The 22,939-nt window shown below is 36.2% G+C and overlaps 1 protein-coding gene across 6 annotated transcripts in view; it reads right to left on the bottom strand.

Annotated features, from left to right (window-relative positions):
- Positions 1 to 22,939, bottom strand: part of nfib.L (nuclear factor I B L homeolog) — a 158,260-nt gene that overhangs the window by 52,454 nt on the left and 82,867 nt on the right. For 5 of the 6 annotated variants that reach the window (XM_018249502.2, XM_018249486.2, XM_018249495.2 and 2 more), the window contains 4 exon segments: positions 16,889 to 16,942; positions 12,836 to 12,904; positions 10,605 to 10,725; positions 8,625 to 8,743 (listed from right to left, as the gene is read on the bottom strand). In XM_018249502.2, the coding sequence (XP_018104991.1) occupies positions 8,625 to 8,743; positions 10,605 to 10,725; positions 12,836 to 12,904; positions 16,889 to 16,942 (363 nt within the window). 6 annotated transcript variants of the gene reach the window in all.

Raw genomic sequence — 22,939 nt, 5'->3', positions numbered from 1 at the left:
CTTGGTGGTCCATAAATTTCCCAGCACCACATCAAAGTGAACTCACTTGTGTAAATAATGAAAAAGTCAGGCCAACTGATCCCTCGACAAGGAACTGTATCTGAAGGGAAGACGGAAGGGAGCATGGTGTGAGCCTTAGCGTATGTATCGACAGCTTGCACAAATGGTACGCCAGATGTATATCTGTTTGACTCAGCCTGAGGCAAGTCGGGTGGACTCTGATGTGCTAAAATGCCGTGGGGGGAAAAAGTATGCAGCAACGTGTTTTACGGGAGCTCTTAATTAAACTGTTGTTCGCTTCCAAAAGGACCTTAAGAAACACTAATGAGACATGCATTTGGGCAATTTCCTCATCAAAGCAATATAAAAGGCCATCTTCCCATGCCTGCAGCAGCAAGCCATGCCTGTAAGCTCCCTCGACAAACATCACATGGTCAGCCAAGTGCCTCTAGCCACCTGTTACAGGGACGTCGTGCCAGTCAGCTAGTGATATGGGGCAAGTTCAGACATCAACAGTCACACCTGCTCTCTCCAGGCACCTGCTTGGGTTTCCAAAAACTTTACAAACATATGTTCACTTTAGTGAGATTAAAGTTATGTTTGGGTTTTAAACACATCAATGGTTCTGCTTCCAAATACTATTAATGGAAGCATCACGGACTAAATTGAAATTCCACAAAAATTTGAACCAAACTGTGTGGATACCTTGAGCAGGTCACACCAGAAGTTTTAACTCAAGGCATTCCATTCTAAGATTTTTCCACTATTACTTCAGACCAGTACTGCAGTAGTGCAGGTACTCCTTTCTGGCTTCCGCCATGGGACTAAATTTCTGGTATGTAAAAATGGTGACTGGCTGACTAAAATTCTGATAGTAGCTCCTGAACCCTAGGAGCCTGCTGATATGCTGATAGTAATGGTGGTGTTAGATGCTTCCAAGAGAAATACGAATGGTTACTGTAGACATTGTAAAACTCCCATTTAACACTAGCCAAAGGTTGTCATGTTGGTGAAGTGAACAACAAAATACATGAATCTTTCAAATTTTAGTGCAGATTAAGTGCAGGTTTGCTTACAAAATAAAATGTATTGAGTAAAAATTAAAAAGGGTAACTTATTTATATAGGGTATAGAGGGAGTTCCATATGCTGTGAGTGTTTGGTTGTGCAGCAGCTTACCATAGCAGAATGTTTGCTTTATAGTATAGGCTGTTGTTAATGGCTTGGCAAATTTAGACATGAGACATGAAATTTTGAGACAACAGCACCAAATGTCACATAACAGATTCCCCTATTATATATTGTAGATAATCATGCTGAACAGAGAGAAGATGGCTAATGAGTGAGGGCAAACATTTGTTACAATAACACAGAAGATGCATGATTATGAATCTTGTTGTCAAAAGCATGGACCTGCATGGATAAATGTTTCAGATTTGGGTATAGAAGTACTTTAAAGAGATTATGTAATGACAAACCATACTGGACCAATATAAGATAGCTGTCCCCATTAATGAAAAGAAACATGGGGATAGTGACCATTGGTATGATAAACTGTTTGCGCAAAACTTCAAGAGAGAATGTCCTTGGAAAGGTTAAATCCAATCTCAAAAAGAAAATGAGCAGGCAAGAGTTTGGGATGTCTTAGGTGGATTTTTCCCTTAGCATTGATCATACATTCAGCTTTCTCAAAATCAGTTTGTCAGTATTTTCTCCACATCTAGTTACATTGCTAGAGGTATTATGCTAAACAATGCTAGGCAAATATAAATTCAGGATGTTTACAAGAGTCATAAACATATTTCAGCCGTAAGCTCTGGAAGGGAAACTATGTTATGTAAAATTGGCTTAGAGATAAGATTAGAGGCAACTACAGTATTTCAATAGTGTCAGCATTCTTCTTAACTAAACCAGGGGAGGCCGTGTGACCAATCAAAACTGTTACCACTAACATTACTGAATTGCACAATAAAAGGAAATCAAAAACTTTATTTGTAGTATCATCAAGGACAAATAACTGGTACCTGTTAGTAATCAATTGTGATTTCTTCCTCTTTGTTAGACATCTTTCCTATTATCACAAAACTACCTACATTGGCAATACTACTGTGGAATAATCAGAAGTAAATCGCTCTTTCGTAGTTGGGTGTTACTTGATAATGGATAATGGGTATCAAAATTATCAAAATTAGCCCTACCAATAAGCTCCAGCAAGAATGCATGGCTGTTCATTAGTTATATTGGTCAAGCAATGCCTTTAATTGTTATATACAGCAAATGTACCTTTTGAGTTCCTCATTTTTCATCAGATACCTCACACATGTGCATGTTTATAATATCACCTAGTGGTAACGGAGTCTAGCCTACAGTATGTGTGTGTATCATCATTGATGGAGTGGCGTACAGATGTGGGGAGGCTACTGGGAAGTCAAGTGACTGCCCCAAAACAATTAGTTTTGATTGTACAATCAATTTTAATAGATGGAAATACAATATATCTTTGAAATAATTAAGGAGCTGTTTAAGGTGTATGCAAGTTCTAAATTCCCATACAACATCCCAGAAATACAAATGTTAACTCTGTCCTTTGTACAACAACTTAAAACATGCATTAGTTTTAAGATTCAAAGCATATTTAATGTTTTTATCTACTCTAGCAATTAAAGTGGTTTATGGGAACAGAAACGTGTCCTTTACAATGCATCAATAGTAAAGTGTCTTGCTGTTTTGTGCCTAACCAAAAGTGCCCCAGAGATAATGAATCTGTGCAGTTCTATCTAAAGCCGTGATTAAAATAGTTCCTTGCCCATATGACAAGGCATATGGACTTGATCCCGTAACAGTTGTTGAATGATGTCATTTCAACCATGAGTAATTAACTGCCAGAATGAAAAAAGATATGTTTGCTTAATTTCAATCCTATCTCTAAGTGAGCCCTTTGAAAATAACACAACATAAGTACATTGCATTGAAGGTGTTGGTGAACAGCTGAGATACTCCATAAAAACTTTTAATTAACCACTTCACTACAAACTTGGAATGCCAGCCTGCAGAGTTAACACCTTACAAATAGATAATCTGCATGGCACACCTTTCATGCACCCATGAGAATGCATCAGGTACTTATTTTTTGCAAAAGGCTCAAGATGGTATAATAACCCCATTAAAATTGTCTTCAATGAAGTATCTCATTTTCAGAGTTATTAGTCTTAGGTTCCTTTAGAGGCCATGAAGAATAATTTCATTAACGCAAACCACTTAACTCTGAAGCAAATTCCCTTTATTGATTTTGTAGTTGGCTGCGCAGCTGGTATATTGATAAATGGCATCCCAAAAATAGTATTTCAAATAAAAACTGCAGCGGCTTCACTCCTAAACGAGATAGCTTTTACTAACTCATAGAGTATTGACATATAAAAGCAGAAGATCAAATTAGAATTTTAGCATGTGGTAGCTTAACTAGTAACTGGTCCCTATGGTAAAATATTTATAATTCTACACAGACACACAGAACTTGGGGCAGAAGACCTATATCACACCTACATCTATACTGATAATGTGCATTAGCATGGTCCCCCACCAGACCCCTCTGTAAGGAACTACAGCAGCCACTGGGTCTGCTGTTGCTTCCCTGGAAAGTAGACGTACAGTGGTGTGAAAAACTATTTGCCCCCTTCCTGATTTCTTATTCTTTTGCATGTTTGTCACACTTAAATGTTTCTGCTCATCAAAAACCTATTAGTCAAAGATAACATAATTGAACACAAAATGCCGTTTTTAAATGAAGGTTTACGTTATTAAGGGAGAAAAAAAACTCCAAATCTACATGGGCCTGTGTGAAAAAGTGATTGCCCCCCTTGTTAAAAAATAACTTAACAGTGGTTTATCACACCTGAGTACAATTTCAAAGGTTATAAAGCCATTTCTAAAGCTTTGGGACTCCAGCGAACCACAGTGAGAGCCATTATCCACAAATGGCAAAAACATGGAACAGTGGTGAACCTTCCCAGGAGTGGCAGGCCGACCAAAATTACCCCAAGAGCGCAGAGACAACTCATCCGAGAGGCCACAAAAGACCCCAGGACAACATCTAAAGAACTGCAGGCCTCACTTGCCTCAATTAAGGTCAGTGTTCATGACTCCACCATAAGAAAGAGACTGGGCAAAAACGGTCTGCATGGCAGATTTCCAAGGCGCAAACCACTTTTAAGCAAAAAGAACATTAAGGCTCGTCTCAATTTTGCTAAAAAAACATCTCAATGATTGCCAAGACTTTTGGGAAAATACCTTGTGGACCGAGGTAAAACCTTGTGTAATACCTTGTGGACGAGACAAAAGTTGAACTTTTTGGAAGGTGCGCGTCCCGTTACATCTGGCGTAAAAGTAACACAGCATTTCAGAAAAAGAACATCATACCAACAGTAAAATATGGTGGTGGTAGTGTGATGGTCTGGGGTTGTTTTGCTGCTTCAGGACCTGGAAGACTTGCTGTGATAGATGGAACCATGAATTCTACTGTCTACCAAAAAATCCTGAAGGAGAATGTCCGGCCATCTGTTCGTCAATTCAAGCTGAAGCGATCTTGGGTGCTGCAGCAGGACAATGACCCAAAACACACCAGCAAATCCACCTCTGAATGGCTGAAGAAAAACAAAATGAAGACTTTGGAGTGGCCTAGTCAAAGTCCTGACCTGAATCCTATTGAGATGTTGTGGCATGACCTTAAAAAGGCGGTTCATGCTAAAAAACCCTCAAATAAAGCTGAATTATAACAATTCTGCAAAGATGAGTGGGCCAAAATTCCTCCAGAGCGCTGTAAAAGACTCGTTGCAAGTTATTGCAAACGCTTGATTGCAGTTATTGCTGCTAAGGGTGGCCCAACCAGTTATTAGGTTCAGGGGGCAATTACTTTTTCACACAGGTTTGGATTTCTTTTCTCCCTAAATAATAAAAACCCTCATTTAAAAACTGCATTTTGTGTTTACTTGTGTTATCTTTGACTAAAAGTTAAATGTGTTTGATGATCAGAAACATTTTGTGTGACAAACATGCAAAAGAATAAGAAATCAGGAAGGGGGCAAATAGTTTTTCACACCACTGTACATGAAACTTATGTCATTTTTGCACTACAACATGTGAAAAAGGGATAGAATCAGTAACCAGTAAGCTCCTACCTTTTCAGCTCTTACTTTACTTTCTAGGGCTCATTTACATATATATAGGATTATAGTGCAGTTGCCAATATAAATTAATTAGCAATTCGTTTTCAACAGTCTACAAGTTAAAAATGAAAGCAAAGATGTGATTGTTTGCCATGAGTAACTGCATTTGTACACTCAATGGCTTTTTAAAGATACTGGAAACTTGCTTTCATAATGGGTGGAGAACTGCATGTTAATAGTTTGAAATATGGCTTTGAAGTCCAATGTAATAGATTACTGGAAACTGCCAATTGCCTTCTTAAGGAATGGGCAACCTTGAAAGCTTCAACCTCATGAATCAAGCTTGTACTTTTTTATTTTACTAATTTATTAGAACTGTACCTGAAAAATGAATGAAAAGCACAAGCTTCTTAGGCTGGATGCTACTCTACAGCAGGCTATATAAGGACAAGATCTTTATTCTTCATTAAATCTCTCAAGCAATACTTTGATATCCATGTAAATCTTTTTGAAAATGTGTACAATAAAAAAAAATATATAAAGTAATTCTGTGGAAGGAGCAATAAGAATATGCCTTTTAAAGTAAATTATATTTTTGCTCAAAAATAGTGCTACTGCTATTAATTATTTGATTTTCCCTAGTTACTCAGAGTTCACGTTCAGGCCAAAACTTTCAAAGTGCGCATGTATGTTATGTGGTAATGGTTTCTAACTTGCCAATATTTCCTGAACTCTGTAGCATAAATAAGGAAAAGCCTTGCTTGTAACATGGGGTACATCAATAACATTTTTGTTGCCTTCATCTGATGTGCATTTTCTAGTTCATTATACCCCTTTCTGTAGAGGGTGTTGTGACCAATATCACGTAAACAGCACTATTCTAAAACAATTAACGATCAGATTGTGGTTTTTAAAAAAAAAAAAACATTTTGTTCTGCAACCATCAAGCCTGGAATTTCAATTGCTATGTGGTTGTTAGACCTTAACCAGAAAGCAGTTTGGAAATCAGAATGAAAGCTCAATAGTAGATGGACTGAGAGGGTACAGTTTTATTGTTATAACTATTTTCCAATGTTTATTTTTGTATATTTCTTTTCACACAGTGTGAAAAGAAATATACAAAAATAAATATTGGAAAATAGTTATAACAATAAAACTGTACCCTCTCAGTCCATCTGTTTTTTGGTTGTTGAAGATATAACTTTATCATACATAATGTTAATATAAAGCTAAATGTGCCCTTTAATATATAGTCTCATTTTTTGAATATAGCAACTGTCCTACAGGATGAGGTATTTTTCTGTATTATAGATTGCTTGAGTTCCTAGCAAAAACCCAAACAATAAAAGAGGTTAAGTTTATTTTCATCCATCCTTTTCTTCTTATTTTAACATGGATTTTGCCAAAAACAATCCATGTTAAATATTCAAAAAGCTTTATACCAAGGAGACAGAGTAATCATGCAAATTGCATTAAAGTCAATTTCAATTGATTTTTAAAAGCAATAAGCCTTAAGTACTAACATACTTTATAGGCTATACAATTAGAATCATTGTAGGGGAATACTGCATTTTTTTCAGATAGGAAACGTCAGTTCCAGAATCCCAATAATAGATTTTATTTCTAACTACTTTCTAGGTAACTACTTAACTAATTAATATGTTAAAAATGCTCACACACAGATATGCAGTTTAATACCAAACAGTGAAAATTCATATTTTTATTTCGTTTTTTATTTGATTTTTTAGCTCTTGTTAGGGTTGTTAAACATAAGCATGTGTGTATTATGTCTTCTGCTCCAAGAGAATGCAGTTAACACAGTCCGCTATAATGAAAAATCGCCTGCGCTAAGTTGCCCGAAGTTTCTTCGTGAAGACACGCAAAGGCAGTTTGTGCCTTCTGTGGCCCAGAAGAAGAGGTGATTAGTCGCCAGGCGACTAAATCTCCCCGAATCTGCCTGTGTTTCTCCTGAATTGTTACACTATAATTGCACAAGATTAAGAAAATAATCCTAGACATTATTTCCAGAATGCTTAGGACATTTTTTCATTGTGCAAATAATGATGGTATCCCATTTAAAAGATTGTATGAGCCTCAGATCCAGCTTCTCATTCTGTTATACACCTAGTTTACAGGACTAATCCTACTGTCAACATGTGAGAAGCCATTTGTAATGAAAAATACTCTGAACATGTCTTGACTATGGCTATTACAAGTCAAAAGTAGAAGATACAATTACATAACTACAAGAAGATGAAATCTATTAAAGGCAAAAATTACTTTACTAGTGTCATTAATACTACAAAGAGTTTGCATTTCTGGAAGTTCTTTTTCTCAGCTGCTTTCCTACAAACTGTCTTACAAAGGAAAAATTTTATGGGTTTTATAAAATAAGATCTTTTGTCAGATAATTATTAGGGAACGTGAATGACTTGCAAGTGTGAAGTGTCAGCAATCCTGAGGCAAAATGACTTGTTAAGTGCACAACAAAGATATTATTTGGTGGCTCATTCAGACAAGAATATATTTGCAAAAAACATTATCTGAGTGGTAGATTATAAATACATTTTTAGCATTTTCCTTTAGGGGATGTTTTATCTCTTAAACACAGAATGGTTGATGGATAAACAGCATTTATCAAAGAACCTACAATGAAAACTTTAATAAATATAAATGCACCTTCTAAAGGCATGTAGACCCATAATAGCACATCACTTTACTAATCAGATGTATAAAATGTTAAACATGTCTCAGGTTGGACATTATAAATAATAAATAAATTAAAACTTTAGCTAAAATTCAGAGGTTCATAGTTTGTTTCTGAAAAATGTGTTCCATACCATCTATTGGATTATCATACATGAGTTATAATGCTGTTGTAATTGTACCATTGGGGTAGGGATGTAGCGAACTGTTCGCCCGCGAACTAGTTCGCGCGAACTTCGACCGTTCGCGTCCGCCGAATGTTCGCGAACGTTTGGGAACGTTCGCAGTTTGAGTTCGCATTCGATCGTTCGACCATTCGACCATTCGAATTCCTTCGACCGCTAAAAATCGAACGATTTCCATTTGTTCGAACGATTGTAAGCATTCGATCCAATGAAAAGCATTCGATCGAATGGCTTCGATCGTTCGATTCGAATGAAAATCCTTCGATTTTAGCGGGTGTTCGAAGTTCGCGAACTGTTCGCGAACGTTCGCATTTTTTGCCGGTGTTCGCGAACGGCGTTCGCGAACACCAAATCGGCAGTTCGCTACATCCCTACATTGGGGTATATCAATCTGTAATGCTGGCCACACATGCATCCACTATTAGGGTATGCCACCAGCTGTCATTTAGGTTAAAACAAAGGTGGGTGATCAGATTGCATGTGAGTGTGAGTTCATACTGTCATAGTTTGTTTTTGGTGGCCATATACCATTTTACTGTACAAACTACACTTTGGTTTAACATCCCATTTACCTTGATCTCGATCATGCCATGTCCTACTTCCCGTTGCTGGTGAGTTGGGAGAAGGGTAGAAATCCCCTGTTGGGCTTGGTTCCATGTTCTCATCTATAGAAATGGTCTTGGGTCGTTTGCTATAATGAGTAAGGAAAAAACTTTAATGAAACCACTAAAAAACAGGTCCTGAATAACTAAATTGTATTAAAGGTAATTTTATGGACATTAATGTAAGTGCTGTCCAATGTTAAAGAGGTCTACTGTGGAATGTGCACTTGTGAATTAAGGGCAGTGACTGTGTTGACTACTATTAATTGACATCCATATACAGTCATATGAAAACTTTTGGGATCCCCTCTCAGCCTGCATAATAATTTACTCCACTTTCAACAAAAAAAGATAACAGTGGTATGTCTTTCATTTCAGAGAAACATCTGAGTACTGGGGTGTTTTCTAAACAAAGATCTTTAGTGACGCAGCATTCAGTTGTATGAAATTAAATCAAATGTGAAAAACTGTCTGTGCAAAAATGTGAGTACCCTTGTTATTTTGATAATATGAATGCATGTAACTGCTCAATACTGATTACTGGCAACACCAAATTGGTTGGATTAGTTTGTTAAGCCTTGAACTTTATAGGCAGGTGTGTCCAATCATGAGAAAGGGTATTTAAGGTGGCCATTTGCAAATTGTGGTTCTGTTTGACTCTCCTCTGAAGAGGGACAGCATGGGATCCTCAAATCAACTCTCAAAAGATCTGAAAACAAAGACGGTTCAGTATCATGGTTTAGGGGAAGGCTAAAAAAGCTATCTCAGAGGTTTAAACTGTCAGTTTCAACTGTAAGGAATGTAACCAGGAAATGGAAGGCCACAGGCACAGTTGATGTAAATCTGAGGTCTGGCAGGCCAAGAAAAATACAGGAGCAGCATATGCGGAGGATTGTGAGAATGGTTACAGACAACCCAAAGTTTACCTCCAAAGACCTACAAGAACATGTTGCTGCAGATGGTGTATCTGTACATCGTTCTACAATTCAACGCAATTTGCACAAAGAACATCTGTATGGCAGGGTAATGAGAAAGAATCCCTTTCTGCACTCATGCCACAAACAGAGTCGCTTGTTGTATGCAAAAGCTCGTTTAGACAAGCCACAGTCATTTTGGAACAAAGTGCTTTGGACTGATGAGACAAAAATTTAGTTATTTGGTCATAACAAAAAGAGCTTTGCGTGGCAGAAGAAGAACACCTCATTCCAATAAAAAAACCTGCTACCTACTTTTTGGTGGAGGTTCCATCATGCTGTGGGCTGTGTGGCTAGTTCAGAGATTGGGGCCCTTGTTAAAATCAAGGGCTGGATGAATTCAAGCCAATATCAACAAATTCTTCAGGATAATGTTCAAGCATCAGTCACAAAGTTGAAGTTACACAGGGGTTTGATATTCCAGCAAGACAATGACCCTAAACACACTTCGAAATCTACAAAGGCATTTATGCAGAGGGAGAAGTACAATATTCTGGAATGGCCATCACAGTCCACCGACTTGAATATCATTGAAAATGTATGGGATGATTTGAAGCAGGCTCTGCAGCCATCAAAGAGAGAGATTTTGTATGAACGAATGGTCAAAAATACCGCCATCCAGAATCCAGACACTAATCAAAGGCTATAGGTGGCATCTAGATGCATTTACATTTGCAAAAGGAGGCTCAACAAGTATTGATGTAATATCTCTGTTGGGTGCCAAATGTATGCACCTATCTAATTTTGCTATGATTCATATTGCATATTTTCTGTTAATCCAATAAACATAATGCCACTGCTGAAATACTACTGTTTCCATAAGGCATGTTATATATTAAAAGGAATTTGCTACTTTGAAAGCTCAGCCAATGATAAACAAAACTCCAAAGAATTAAGAGGGGTTCCCAAACTTTTTCATATGACTGTACATTAAGCTACTCTTTAGTAATCCAAAAAATGCTCTGGACATGCTTACCTGCTCGGTGGGGAGGACAATGACCTCTGTAAGCTAACTGTCGAGTTCATATCATGGTAGTATGGCTGGCTTAGTGGCTCTCCAATTGGAAAATTCACACCAGAACCCTGTGTTATGGGTGCTAAAACACAAAAAAATAAAACAGAAGTCATTGATATTTAAGATTAAAAAATTATATTGTATCTACCATTTATTTTGTGAGAGAGTTTTAAAAGACAGATATAAAGTCTTCCACAGTATATCAGAGAACACTTGCTATATTTAAACATCTAGGAAAACCATCCCAACTATGTGCAACAGTAAAAAACAACAGAGTAGATATAATGATGGTCAAAATCTTTTCCCAAATTAATTATCGAAAGGAAAAAAAAACATTTCTGCTATTTATAAAATCTTCTGACATCTTCTAGCCAGCATTTTCTTGTCAAAACATATTAGGTGTTCAGAGGTCCCACTATCCATTCAAACCAATGGACCTGTCAGCATGGGTTTGAAAGGAAATATTTCTGTCATTTAATTTACTTGTGAATATTGAAGAATTCTCGAGAATTCTCGAGTTGCAATACTACTGAATTATATGGCAACTATCTACATCTCACAACAAACATTTCTAGGGCCTGTTTACACTCGAGAGAGTTGCTGCAAGAAATATTCAATGTGAGAAGAAACTAGGGAGAAAATAGAATTGGGCACTGCAGGTGAGAAAACTCAAAATATTTTTCTTTTCTATGAATCTACTTTTCGTGTTGTGGCATTTGCCAACAATATGGCTGAATAATTTGTACAGGATTCGGTGTTTGGCAAAATATTAATATTATCTATTTGGTGCATAATCAGCTGCAAAAGAGTTGCTTTGGGATATTAAAAATAGAAACAATATAAACATTTTCATAATAGACTTTATGCATTTCATGTAATATAAGCTCATCTTTTAACCTTTGGCATCGCAAGACTTTTCAGCAACCTGCTGTATAAATGTTTGTATGCATCCTACACAGTAAATTAAACGAAAATCATAACATTTCTACTAATGCAATATAACACATCTTCTAATTGTCACCTAAACAGAGTTGTTTACATGCAGGACAACAGCCTTATAGCTGAGTTCACTAAAATCAGTATACAGTCTATATTTTTAACTGTCATAGAAAGGCAGAGGTAGGTGAGAGGTGGATTCCTAGTCTAGTCTAGAGCTATATTCTCATACCAATTAACACCAGTGCTGTTACAAGTTAAATTGGCTAACAGTAACCAAAAGAAAACAAATCACCTTGAAAAGAAAAGGGAATTTTATTTGAACATTAAATAAATTTCAGCTAAGAGAATGTAGAAAGTTTCTCTATTATTCAATGTTAACTACTTCAAGAACTCCTGGCTAGGAGTGAATGTAGGACTTCTATTGGCTGTGGTAAAATGCAGTCTCTTGTGGTGTATGAAGAGTTGCAAGATAAAAGAAGCCTGTATTAACTGCAGTTTTCACAAGCAGATATATGAAATGTGTAATCGATAATTTTGATAACCATTCTAACTAAAAAGAGCAGCTTCAGCAAAGAGCACACGAATTGGAAAAATGCCTTATTACAGTTAATGCTTTATAGGGAGACATTTTAGGCTAGTGTTCTATTTCCCTTTCAACAATAGCTATACAGCCTTTTCCAACTATATCATTCCAGACAGTGCGTAGTTGTTAAGTGCACACACATAGAAAGGTTTTCTGTTTTGTTTTTCCTTTACATCATGTTTTTTTAGGATAACTTATCTACAAGAATTCTGTGCAGATTGCCTAAAGCTAATTTCCCCTTCTAATGATGAAGTCATGTTGCCTTTAAAGTAGGACACTCAGAGAAATGTGTCGCTAGATTATACCCTAACAGTGGACCTCTGCATGAACTTTAAACTGGGAAAATGTTATTATGGCATAATATTAATGGAAAACAGGCCAGTTTTACTTTTCAAAGTGCAATTTCCTGTAAAATATGAAATATGATGCTATACAAATGTTACTTTTGTTCACTACAGTTTCTAAAATCATGAGTTGTAAATAGTTTCTAGTAAGTAACAGAGATAGGCAGATAGACAGAAAGACTAATATAGATAGAATCACAGACCAATAAGAGACAGCCGAGTTGTTTCTTGGTGAGTATCATCTAAGAATGAAGACAGTAGAGATACACAAACACACGCTTTTGGTTCACAAAAAGTGTTATTTGAAAGCTCTAGTGTTCACTTACTTCGAGAAACTCGCACAAGCTCTGAGACATTAAAGACTCCAGATTTAATAAAACTGTCTTCAAGGTACCCTAAAAAGAAATCACGTAACAATAACTGATTAGCAGAATCCTACATACTGTACCATGCAGCCCTACTACAAAACATCTAATGATATGAAAATAAAGTCTGATGATATGAAATGATGGATCAATTGCCAGTTCAGATGAGAATTACAGAATTGGACAAGCCTATTGATAAACAAGTGGCCAGTTTAAGTTGGCTATCTGCTGGTGCTCATTCTTTAAATACTAAACAACAGCCTTAGCTATTGTGTTACTTGTCTACGAGCCTTACAAATCACACCAGAACCAAAATTGAATCGGTTTATTAACTTATTGCCATGCCTTTGTCTGTGGGGACTACGAGTGACAACTTGACCATCCATTAAAGATGGATGGAATTTGCATTGGAATTTGCATGAGGCGACCAGATTTGAGGAAGTAGAAGAGGCCAAACATCACTTCTGTTCCCTTTATAATCTGATTAGTTTTCTTGCAGGAATTTGTGAAATCGAATTGGCCAGAACACAATACAGTTAGCCCATTTGCTGACTTGTAAGATTCAGCTCATGTATAGCCAACTTAAAACAACTGTATATATACTAAATATATACTCAATACTGGACATTCTCCAGCAACAGGATCTTTAGATTAATTAATAATTGCCATTGCCCATAGAACAGTTGCAATGCACACATCATTTATACAGGATGCAAAGTTAATGCACAATAGGGATTTGATACTTTTGGGCACGGTAAACACACACACCTACCTGTATAAATAAGATTAATATCATTTTTTATAGATCAGAATTGTTTGAAGATACGTTTTGTATGAATAACTTCAATAACTATTGATGTCACCCTCTTCATTTATCACTATAACATTTAATTTGGAGGTGTGATTGTTATTCCCGCTGTGTATGAAGGTGTGTATTGTATAAATAATGTATAGACAATAGTTTTCAAGCCTTGGCAAGTGCTGTTGTCATGCAAAGAAAAGTAGCACCAAGCTGCATAGGTGCCTCAAACAGGTCATAATCAGCACTATAAAGCACCAAAGAAGAGAACAGAAGTTTTGAAAGATCCATGTTGAAATGTCTGTCATTTCAGTATGAGCTGCCTAGCTTTTCCTTTAAAAGTAAGTAAAGCTAACTTGGCAGACATCATGCCTTTATAATTACAGACATAGAGCGATGGAATATTTTGTATACAAATAAGATGACTCTTGCACCTTAAAAAGTTAATTAAAGGGCGAATTTATGGAAGTAAGTTACAAAAAGATCATACAATAATCATTATAGCATGGGGCACAATTAAAAAAATATATTTTTATTTGGTGTGAATTAGTTTACACCAGGTAATAATAACAAGGAAAGGGGCTAGTTCTGAACTTATTTAAAAATGATTTTTTATTCAAATTCTTCCAACTCATTTCTGAATATGTGCCTGCCTCATTTGAAGTAGTAAGCTGGTTTATTACAAAACACCAAGAACAGAAGGATCAGTAGACAGCTCACTTTCCCTTTGTTCCTTTCACTTACACTTACTATTTCTTCATCTCTAACATAAATATATTTCCAGACATAATTTAAACATTAAGCCATTTAGGCTCATTGCCTCTGATGGCCTGTTCAGACATCGTAGTGTTGTTTGGAATTAAATAAGCAAACAAATACATTTTGCGATAAATGACCAGGTCCTTTAATCTCACAAAAATTGAAAATCTGAGAACGGTATCATTATTTATTTAGGATATGTATTAATTAAAGCTTCCTATGAGTGACCTTTTGTATCTAAACCTTTAGTTCACAACTCCGAGCAGTCAACTACCCGCTGATGCAGTGGTTTGCTGAGGATTATGGTAGCACCAATGGTTCAAAACAAATGGGGACTATTCACCTATTCCAATGTCTAATTTTCAAATTTTCACATTTATAACGGCAGGGAAGAGTGGTAAGTGATGTGTTCTTTAGTGCTTGTATAAGACCCTGGTGTGAAATGCATTAGCAGCATCACCTGGGATCCTGCAAATGAACTCTAATAAGCTTATTAACATTCATGCATGCAAGATATCTCACCTGCGTGCACAATTTTGCAAATTAGCTTCAGTGATTATCCCACCCCTCATGCAGAAAAGAATGATGAATGGAGTAGGAAAGCAACAGAAAGGCAGGGCACCATTCCCATAAGAAATAATAGATGTGCCCTTTTATTATGAAAAGTAGGTCAGTTTTCTAGGGATATTAAAAATTCAGACATTCATTTAGCGGTTGATTATAATAATAATACAATAATGACTTGCAGTCAACAATTGTTTTGATTGTTAAGTATATTTGGTCTCCATTTTGAATGTACAGCTTTTAATTTAGTTTTGGGATTCTGCCATATCTTTTGTCAAAAATGTAATATTCGTTAGAATGCCAAAAGTTCCCTAATATATATGGATTCAAACATTTGCAAACCCTTTTCTAATTGTCTCCCTGTATATTGCATTTCGTCTTAGTACTGGTATTAAGGAATGTGGAAATGGCATTTCTGCCAATAAAACCTGCTTCACAGAAGTTATACCAATTAATAGCTGTATTTCTCTCTAGAAACAGTAACTATTTCCAATCAATGCACTTGTCAACAATTAACACTGCATGATTACTCCCCCATAAATCATTTTCCTATAATGCAAGGTACTGACCAGTGGAGGTTTTGTCAGGACTTTATCATTTATAGTTGTTAAAAATGTTTTTCCTGCATGCAAACAACCCTTGCCCTTCTTGGAAATCTTTGTCAAATGTATAATGGATAACAACCGCAGTACTAACTTCATTCTAACCTTACCTCACTAGACTTTATGAAAATAGGGCCTTCTTATGTTGAATACCTCAATCAATATCTTATTCCCTCTGAACTTACACCAACTGCAAGGAAAGACTACAGAAGAAGCACATTTGCAAATGAACATCCCAGTAGGGATTGTTACGTAGTTTTATGGTAGCTGAGTTGAAAAAACACATATCTACATCAAGTTCAAAATTTTACAATACTAGACTGTACCTAACTTGTACACAGAGATGAAAAACCCCTCCATTTTATCCCAGAAGGGAAAATCCTTCCTGACTCCAAAAACGTAATCCAACCAGTTTTTGGTTTAATTGCTTCAGAGAATTTCAAGAGAATGTCACAGCTTCAAGCTATCAATAAAATAACCCCTTTTTTGTTATTTAAGATAAACGCATCCTTCTTCTAACCTCAAGGGATGTCCTTGTACCCTCTTGAAAGGTCTTGAGTTGTTCTGTTTTTAGATCTTGGACAATAATTTTGAATGGGTTGATCTGGGCAGCAGCTTTAGGGGATATGCAGTACCAGAGAAATCCTGGGCAGCACAGTACATCTGCAACACCCTTGGAGTAATTTGCATTGTAATTTTTTAGATATTTATGTTCGTTTTCTCTCATCTAAGACAAGTTAACTTGCAGCACAATGACGTTTATTTGTTGTTGGTTGGTGTTTTTTTGTACATGTCACTGACTGGTTGTTAGTCTTTCCTCAAAATTTAGAATGTATCATTGATACTGTTCCTACTGGCTGGATTCTAATATTTTTTATACCTTCATTAAATGTCCTTGCATACACATTCTTAGTAGTTTGCAGCTATTAATGTGTTCTTCCAGTTTGTTAAAAGGCAGTCACAAATTAATCATAAACTCTATATTTATCTTTTTATCTATCTATTATCTATCCAAATCCTGTGTAGAAGAATCAGTACTTTAATTTGTGTTCTTCACAGCTCTCACTTCTTGCCCTGTTTCAGAATATGCTGAGATTAACTGAATATTAATGAAGTTACAGTTTAAGCATTTGCTACAATAAAGAGGTAACATAATCACTGCTTGTGCTGATTATACCCATTGCCTATGCAAAGCAGATTGCTGACCAATTATAGACTTTTAAGATATCACAGTAGCACCTTTGTTCTCTGACATTGTTAGAATGTAAATTTTCCGGGGGTTATATTTACCTGGTGGATTCTTGGCAGGATCATTGTGGCTTGGACTTCCTGATTGTCCAGGATCTGTAAAGAAAATCAGAGTAAAAGGTAAGTGTTTTTGTGTTGCAAGCATTAAAAGTTTTTTTACAATGCTGATGAACTGTCGAAAGTAGACGAACAGACGCAAGCTCCCTTGTTTCACTAGACAAATGTGCGGAATAGATTTCTAGGTACCGATGAGTTGATTACATTGTGCAAGAAGCTTTGCATAATTAGACTTTCACATTAATTACTCTTTCACATGGCACAATACAAACCTCTAATTGAATCTAAAAAAGAAGGAGTAAAACATAGAAAAGAAAAAGAGTGGTGAGAGAACTAAAGACCTGCTGACAATTCTGAAATTCTGTTTTTGAGTGTCTTGAACAGTTCTAGAAGTTGACGGCTTCAATGAAACCTCTGAAATATTTAGTACTAGTATGGTCTTTCAGTTTTAGGCAGCAGCAGAATGATATACTGCAAATGCTAGCCTTGCTTTCCAAACTCCAGGTGCACCAGGATTAAATAGATAGCATAGGTGCACGGAGGCATGAGGGTGTTTGTTTTGCTGAAGTTCATTAACATCCTCAGTGTTTCTTTAACTTTGTATGCTTCTAAAAACAGCATCAGTGCTAGTGCCTGTGGTGTCAGGAACTTATTGAATAAATTGTTTGCTTCATTAAAAGGCCATGTCCCATTCATCAACCCTCCAGTTGTTGAGGCATAGCTTGAAACCAAACATAGGGGGTACTACGTAACCTACATGCTAACATTCTTGCCATGAGTATATCATGGAAAATATTTCCAACATTATTAGCCAAATGTCTAATATACAGTTCCATACAGTCCCATTATCTGCATACATACCCTGAGCATGTTTATAAGTGGGAGGTACAAAAGGTTGGTTCAATCAATGTTTTTGGTTAGGGGGCCAATTTTAGTCTTAAGATAACAGCACTATTAAACCAGTTATATGCATGACTTGACATTTGAAGATCTCTGCTTAGCCAGCTCAGCAGTGGTTGGGCAGGGATGGGCATCCTTAATCTGTGGTTTGAATAAACAGACTAAGCTGCCTTGTGGCCTGGGCATCTCCACCTGCCAGTTTATGGAATGACAGAGCTGTCAGCTGTGGAAGTGAGCCCACATGTGTGTCTGCGTACGTGCTAAGGGAAGGGCACAAGGGAGGAAACCATCTGCCTATGCTGGGCAGTCATTCATTGCTGGATTTAACAGCTGCAGAATAGGAGTGCCCAGAAGGACAGAATTGAGTAGTGTGAGATAGAAAGAGACTATGTGCCTAGGAGCTGGCACTGCCTACCATATTTTCCCAGGGAATAAAGACTCTCCAGATGTCTGTGTGGCACAAAAATAAGGAATGCAGATTTCCTTGTGGCAAATTAAAATGGGGCAAGGGGGCCAATGTGTGATTAACCACTTCAATGCAAAATTAATACTCAGCAAAAGTGGCTTGCATTATTTTAATTACATACAAGCTCTTGTGTTTTTTTTTTTACATGCTTTAATTGTGTGCAAATTCTTTGCTATTGTACTGCCTAAATCTTCCATGGGTAGAGAGGAGATGGACATCTGCTTTTAAAATAAGGTTGTTAAGACACATTGATATGTGTAGGCATGTGTATAATTATTATTGTAGTACATGTATATACCAGCAAAATTTTTACAAGCTACTGTAAAATAGACAGCTAAATAAAGCAAATTAACAACAGACCAATGGCCGCATAGACTTGTTTACAAAATTCTAATTAAATGTCTACAAACTCATTTTTTCAATGTTCCCTTTACAATTTGCAGTTGATGAAGTAGGTTGCAATAATGATAATAACGCATCAACTTGTTACCTGCAGGTGGTAAACTGAAACGTTTAAAAAAAAAACATATTTTCTAAATAAATACAAAAATGTTCTGTGTCATATTAAATAAAATCCATTCTTACATATTGCACACATTGGTTGATAGTTAAAAGTAACCTTAAATTACTTTCATTCACGGATGCTAATGACCTTTATTATAACCACATGTACTGGAAGAGTGTTTATTTAAGACTGACAGCATTTTATTTTGTGTTTAATAACTGTATGCTAAAATAGATCCTTGTAAGCAAAGCAGTGGAAAATCTGCATGACTGGTTTTCTTTTCTTGTGTTTCACAATCCATCTGCGGGAAAAAGGCGTTTCATGGTTTTGTTACGGTAGCTTGCAAAACTGTGCATTAAATATTGCAAAGTTTACAATATCATTTGCTGTTAAACATTATTTTGTGAAGGAAACCAAGTCCGTAGGGAAAAGGCTCCACACAGTAATGTTGTTTTACACCGGAGGAATTACATTTCATGTGGCCTTCTTAATTTTTGTACTGAAAATTGATAACATGAAAGAAAGAAAAACAAGTTGATAGAAACCAAAATACATCTGTCAACAGATATAAGTTGGCAATGCAAGCTATTCTGCATTCTCGATGACACTGTAAGACTTGGTATGATGTTCTATCTCCTATATTTGGCCACAAATAGAGGGGCTTTGCTTGAGCAAGGAGGTTTGGTATGGTGTTCAGGCACCAAATTGTTTCTGAGACTATCAGTTCTTCTGTTATCTTGTTAAATGTTTTTTTTCTTTATCTTTCATCTCTCTTAAGATCAAAATTGGGAATCGGATAAGCTCCCATTCATTTATTCAAGAATACATTGTGTTATTTAAGGGCAGAGACACACGCTCAGACTCAGGGAGATTAGTCGCCGGCGTCAAATCTCCTCTTCTTCGGGGTGACTAATCTCCCTGAACTGCCTTTCCCTGCCGCCTTCCCGCTGCCTTCGTTTTCCGAAATCACCCGAAGTTTCTTTGTGAGGCAAACGGAGCTCTCCGAGTGCCATCCCGCGGGCGATTTACGTTTTAGCCGGTAGGAAGGCAGTTTGGGGAGGTTAGTTGCCCTGAAGAAGAGGAGATTTGTCTCCGGGCGACTAATCTCCCCAAATCTGAGCGTGTGCCTCTGCCCTTAAGGCTTAATGTAACCTTTATGGGTATCTTAGGGTCAGGCTGTCTGTGTCACTTGAGGATTAAAACCGATCTTAAAAAGTCGGTAATCCCATTTCAAGTTTTAAATTGCAGCCTTGTATCATTTGCCTTAAATAGTCACTACTCAGTGAGAAATGTCATCTTCCACTGTGATCAGCATTAACCGATAATGTCTGAATCTAATTCCTTTCAAAGAGTTTGCCAATTTAGCAGTGAAACTATTAACACTATAACTGCTAACTTACAATGTCTGAGGAAAGGACTAAGACTGCTAACAGCTGTCCCAAGAGATATATAGTTTGTTTGCATTAGCATCATCTATGGTTCACTGTGACTATTAAAATGCTTTTGTTTACTCTAAATGTCAAAACAAACACATTGAGTCCACATGGCCTAAAAGCTTAAATTTATTTAGGAAGCTATCCATTTTACTGCAGAGATGGAGGTGACGACAAGTACATAATGTACATGGATAGGAATCTAGCTAGTGGGCTTTATGTGAGCACTGAAGTCCAAGTGCTGCTGCTTCATATCTACTACTGAATGTTATCATCATATGAGTTCCTACTCACCATAAAAATCTTGAACTATATTTTGAAATGCTGTATGCAAACCTACATAGCACAGAATTATTCCAGGATCTAACAACACATCAATCCAAAGGAAAAAGGAAAAAGTTACAGCACATAAGAGTTGACCACAACGTTTATGTATAACCTTTCTCATCACAGCACAGATTACAGAATAGGTTTGTTGATTCAGGTTTGATCATTCTTTTAGACACACACTCTGTGTTTCATCTCCAAAAGTAAGGTGTATCACTGTGATGTCCAAGCAAGTCATATCATGTATTAGTACATATTTCAGCATGACTTACTTCTGACTCAAAAATGTATTCAAGTTTTATGAATAATACAACAAAGTGTCATTTACTAACAATTGGATTTAGATTTTTTTCTACCAATCTCTAAAAATGTATGGTTTTCTCATTATTTTAAAAAGTTCTCAAATTCAAGATTTATGAAGTGTAAAAACCATGAAAACCACTAAGACAAAAGTTTGACAGGTACAAGTTGTCAAGGTCCTATAGACAATGTCAGTGGGAACTGTGCTGATCTTTTTGGACCGCTCTAAATCAATTTGGACTTTTACGAGTTTCTGCATTTTTTTGAGAACTGTCAAAAAAACTCGCATTTTTAGGTTTTCAAGGTATTTCGATTTTTTTTTAGCGCACAGTTCAGTGTCATTTTCCGTTCTAAATTTTTTTATTCCGATTTTTTAATAAATCTCATGACATTCACACTTTTAGAGTTTGTTAGTTTAACTGTGGTACCCAAAAATGAGATAAAGAAGCCTCACGATTCAAGCCCGGGAAATTGGACACTTTGATGGTCTTTAATGTTCTTTGCTTTTTGTGCTCTTTTCATACATTAGCAGACATCATTTACAGGAACACAGCATTAAAAAAACTGGCTAAACACTCTGCTAGCAAATGCTTGCAATTTAACAATTTTATACTCAAAAACAAATTGAATAAGGGCCTCCAAAAAGCTTACAATGTAAACCTTTCTCACTCAGTTCTTTAAGGCCAAACATGGAATGAGGACCCCGAGCTTGCATTCAAACAGTCCCTCATCCACTAATTGTACCCAAAGGCAGTTTCAAATTTCAAAATTGCCCCATCGCCTCTAAAGTTTATTAATGGACAGAAATGCGTCTTACTATAAGTGATATTCTGTGACAATTTGCAATTTGTTTTCATTTTTTTATTATTGAATGTTTTTGAGTTATTTAGCTTTTTATTCAGCAGCTCTTCAATTTGCATCTGGTAAATAGGGTCCAAATTACCCTAGCAACCATGAATTGATTTGAATAAGAGATTGGAATATGAATAGGAGAGGCCTAAAAAAAAAGGTTCAGTAATAAAAATGAGCAATAATAATACATTTGTAGCCTTGCAGAGCATTTGCTTTTTAGAAGGGAGTCAGCGACATTTGAAAGCTGCAAAGAGTCAGAAGAAAAAGACAAATAACTATAAAACTGTAAAAAGTAAATAATGAAAACCATTATTTGAAAAGTTGCTTAGGTCATTCTATAACATAATAAAAGTTACCTTATAGGTGAACCACACCTTTAAAATTGAACTACCCCTTAAAGGTGATACACAATTGTGCTGCATTCCTATTTGTGATTTACCCTAGGTGCACACAGTACTAATTTTGGAAGGAAGAAACATTATAGGAATACAGGCATGAAATCCATTATCATGAAACCTGTTACTCCGAATTATAGGATGGACATCTCCCATAGAATATATATATATATATATATATATATATATATATATATATATATATATATATATATATATATATATATATATATATATATATAATTTAATTTTTTTTTTTTTTTTCAATGATTTCCTTAGTCTCTGTGATAATAAACCAGTACCTTAAAGAGTACTTAATCCTAAAATATATCTAATCCTTACTGGAGGCTAAAAAAATTCTACTGGGTTTAACTATTGCTTAAATAATTTTTTAGTATATTTGAGGTATGGAGATCCAAATTACAGAAAGACCCATGATCCGGAAACGCCCAGGTCTACTTACTCATCTCTAAAAACATTAAACAAAGAATTAGCTATAAACTAAAATGATAATGCCTGACTTATTAAACAAATGCTACAATCTCTTTTTCCTCTAGCGCAAACTTTGTAGATAGATAAATACACAAATTCCACTTTTAATCATGTAAATTGAATACATAGACAATTCAGAATTGCATTTGTTGAGCTTCATATCAGATGCTAGTGCTTTAAAATCCTGAAAGCCTGTCAGTGTTTGGCTCCTCAGTGGCACAGGTGATGTTGGCCCTTGATGACTGACCATTGCTGGAAAGAGTTCTTGGCACAGTGCACTTGGCTCACTACAGTGTGTCCTCAGCCAGGACAAAGAGGAAGACAGGAAGTGCAGAACTGGTCCTGTTTCCTTGGCAGCTAGACTGG

This window comes from Xenopus laevis, chromosome 1L (genome assembly GCF_017654675.1).
Source record: "Xenopus laevis strain J_2021 chromosome 1L, Xenopus_laevis_v10.1, whole genome shotgun sequence".
Lineage (NCBI taxonomy): Eukaryota > Metazoa > Chordata > Amphibia > Anura > Pipidae > Xenopus > Xenopus laevis.
The sequence above is the reverse complement of the archived record's forward strand: the minus strand, read 5'-3'. Positions and strand labels throughout refer to the sequence as shown.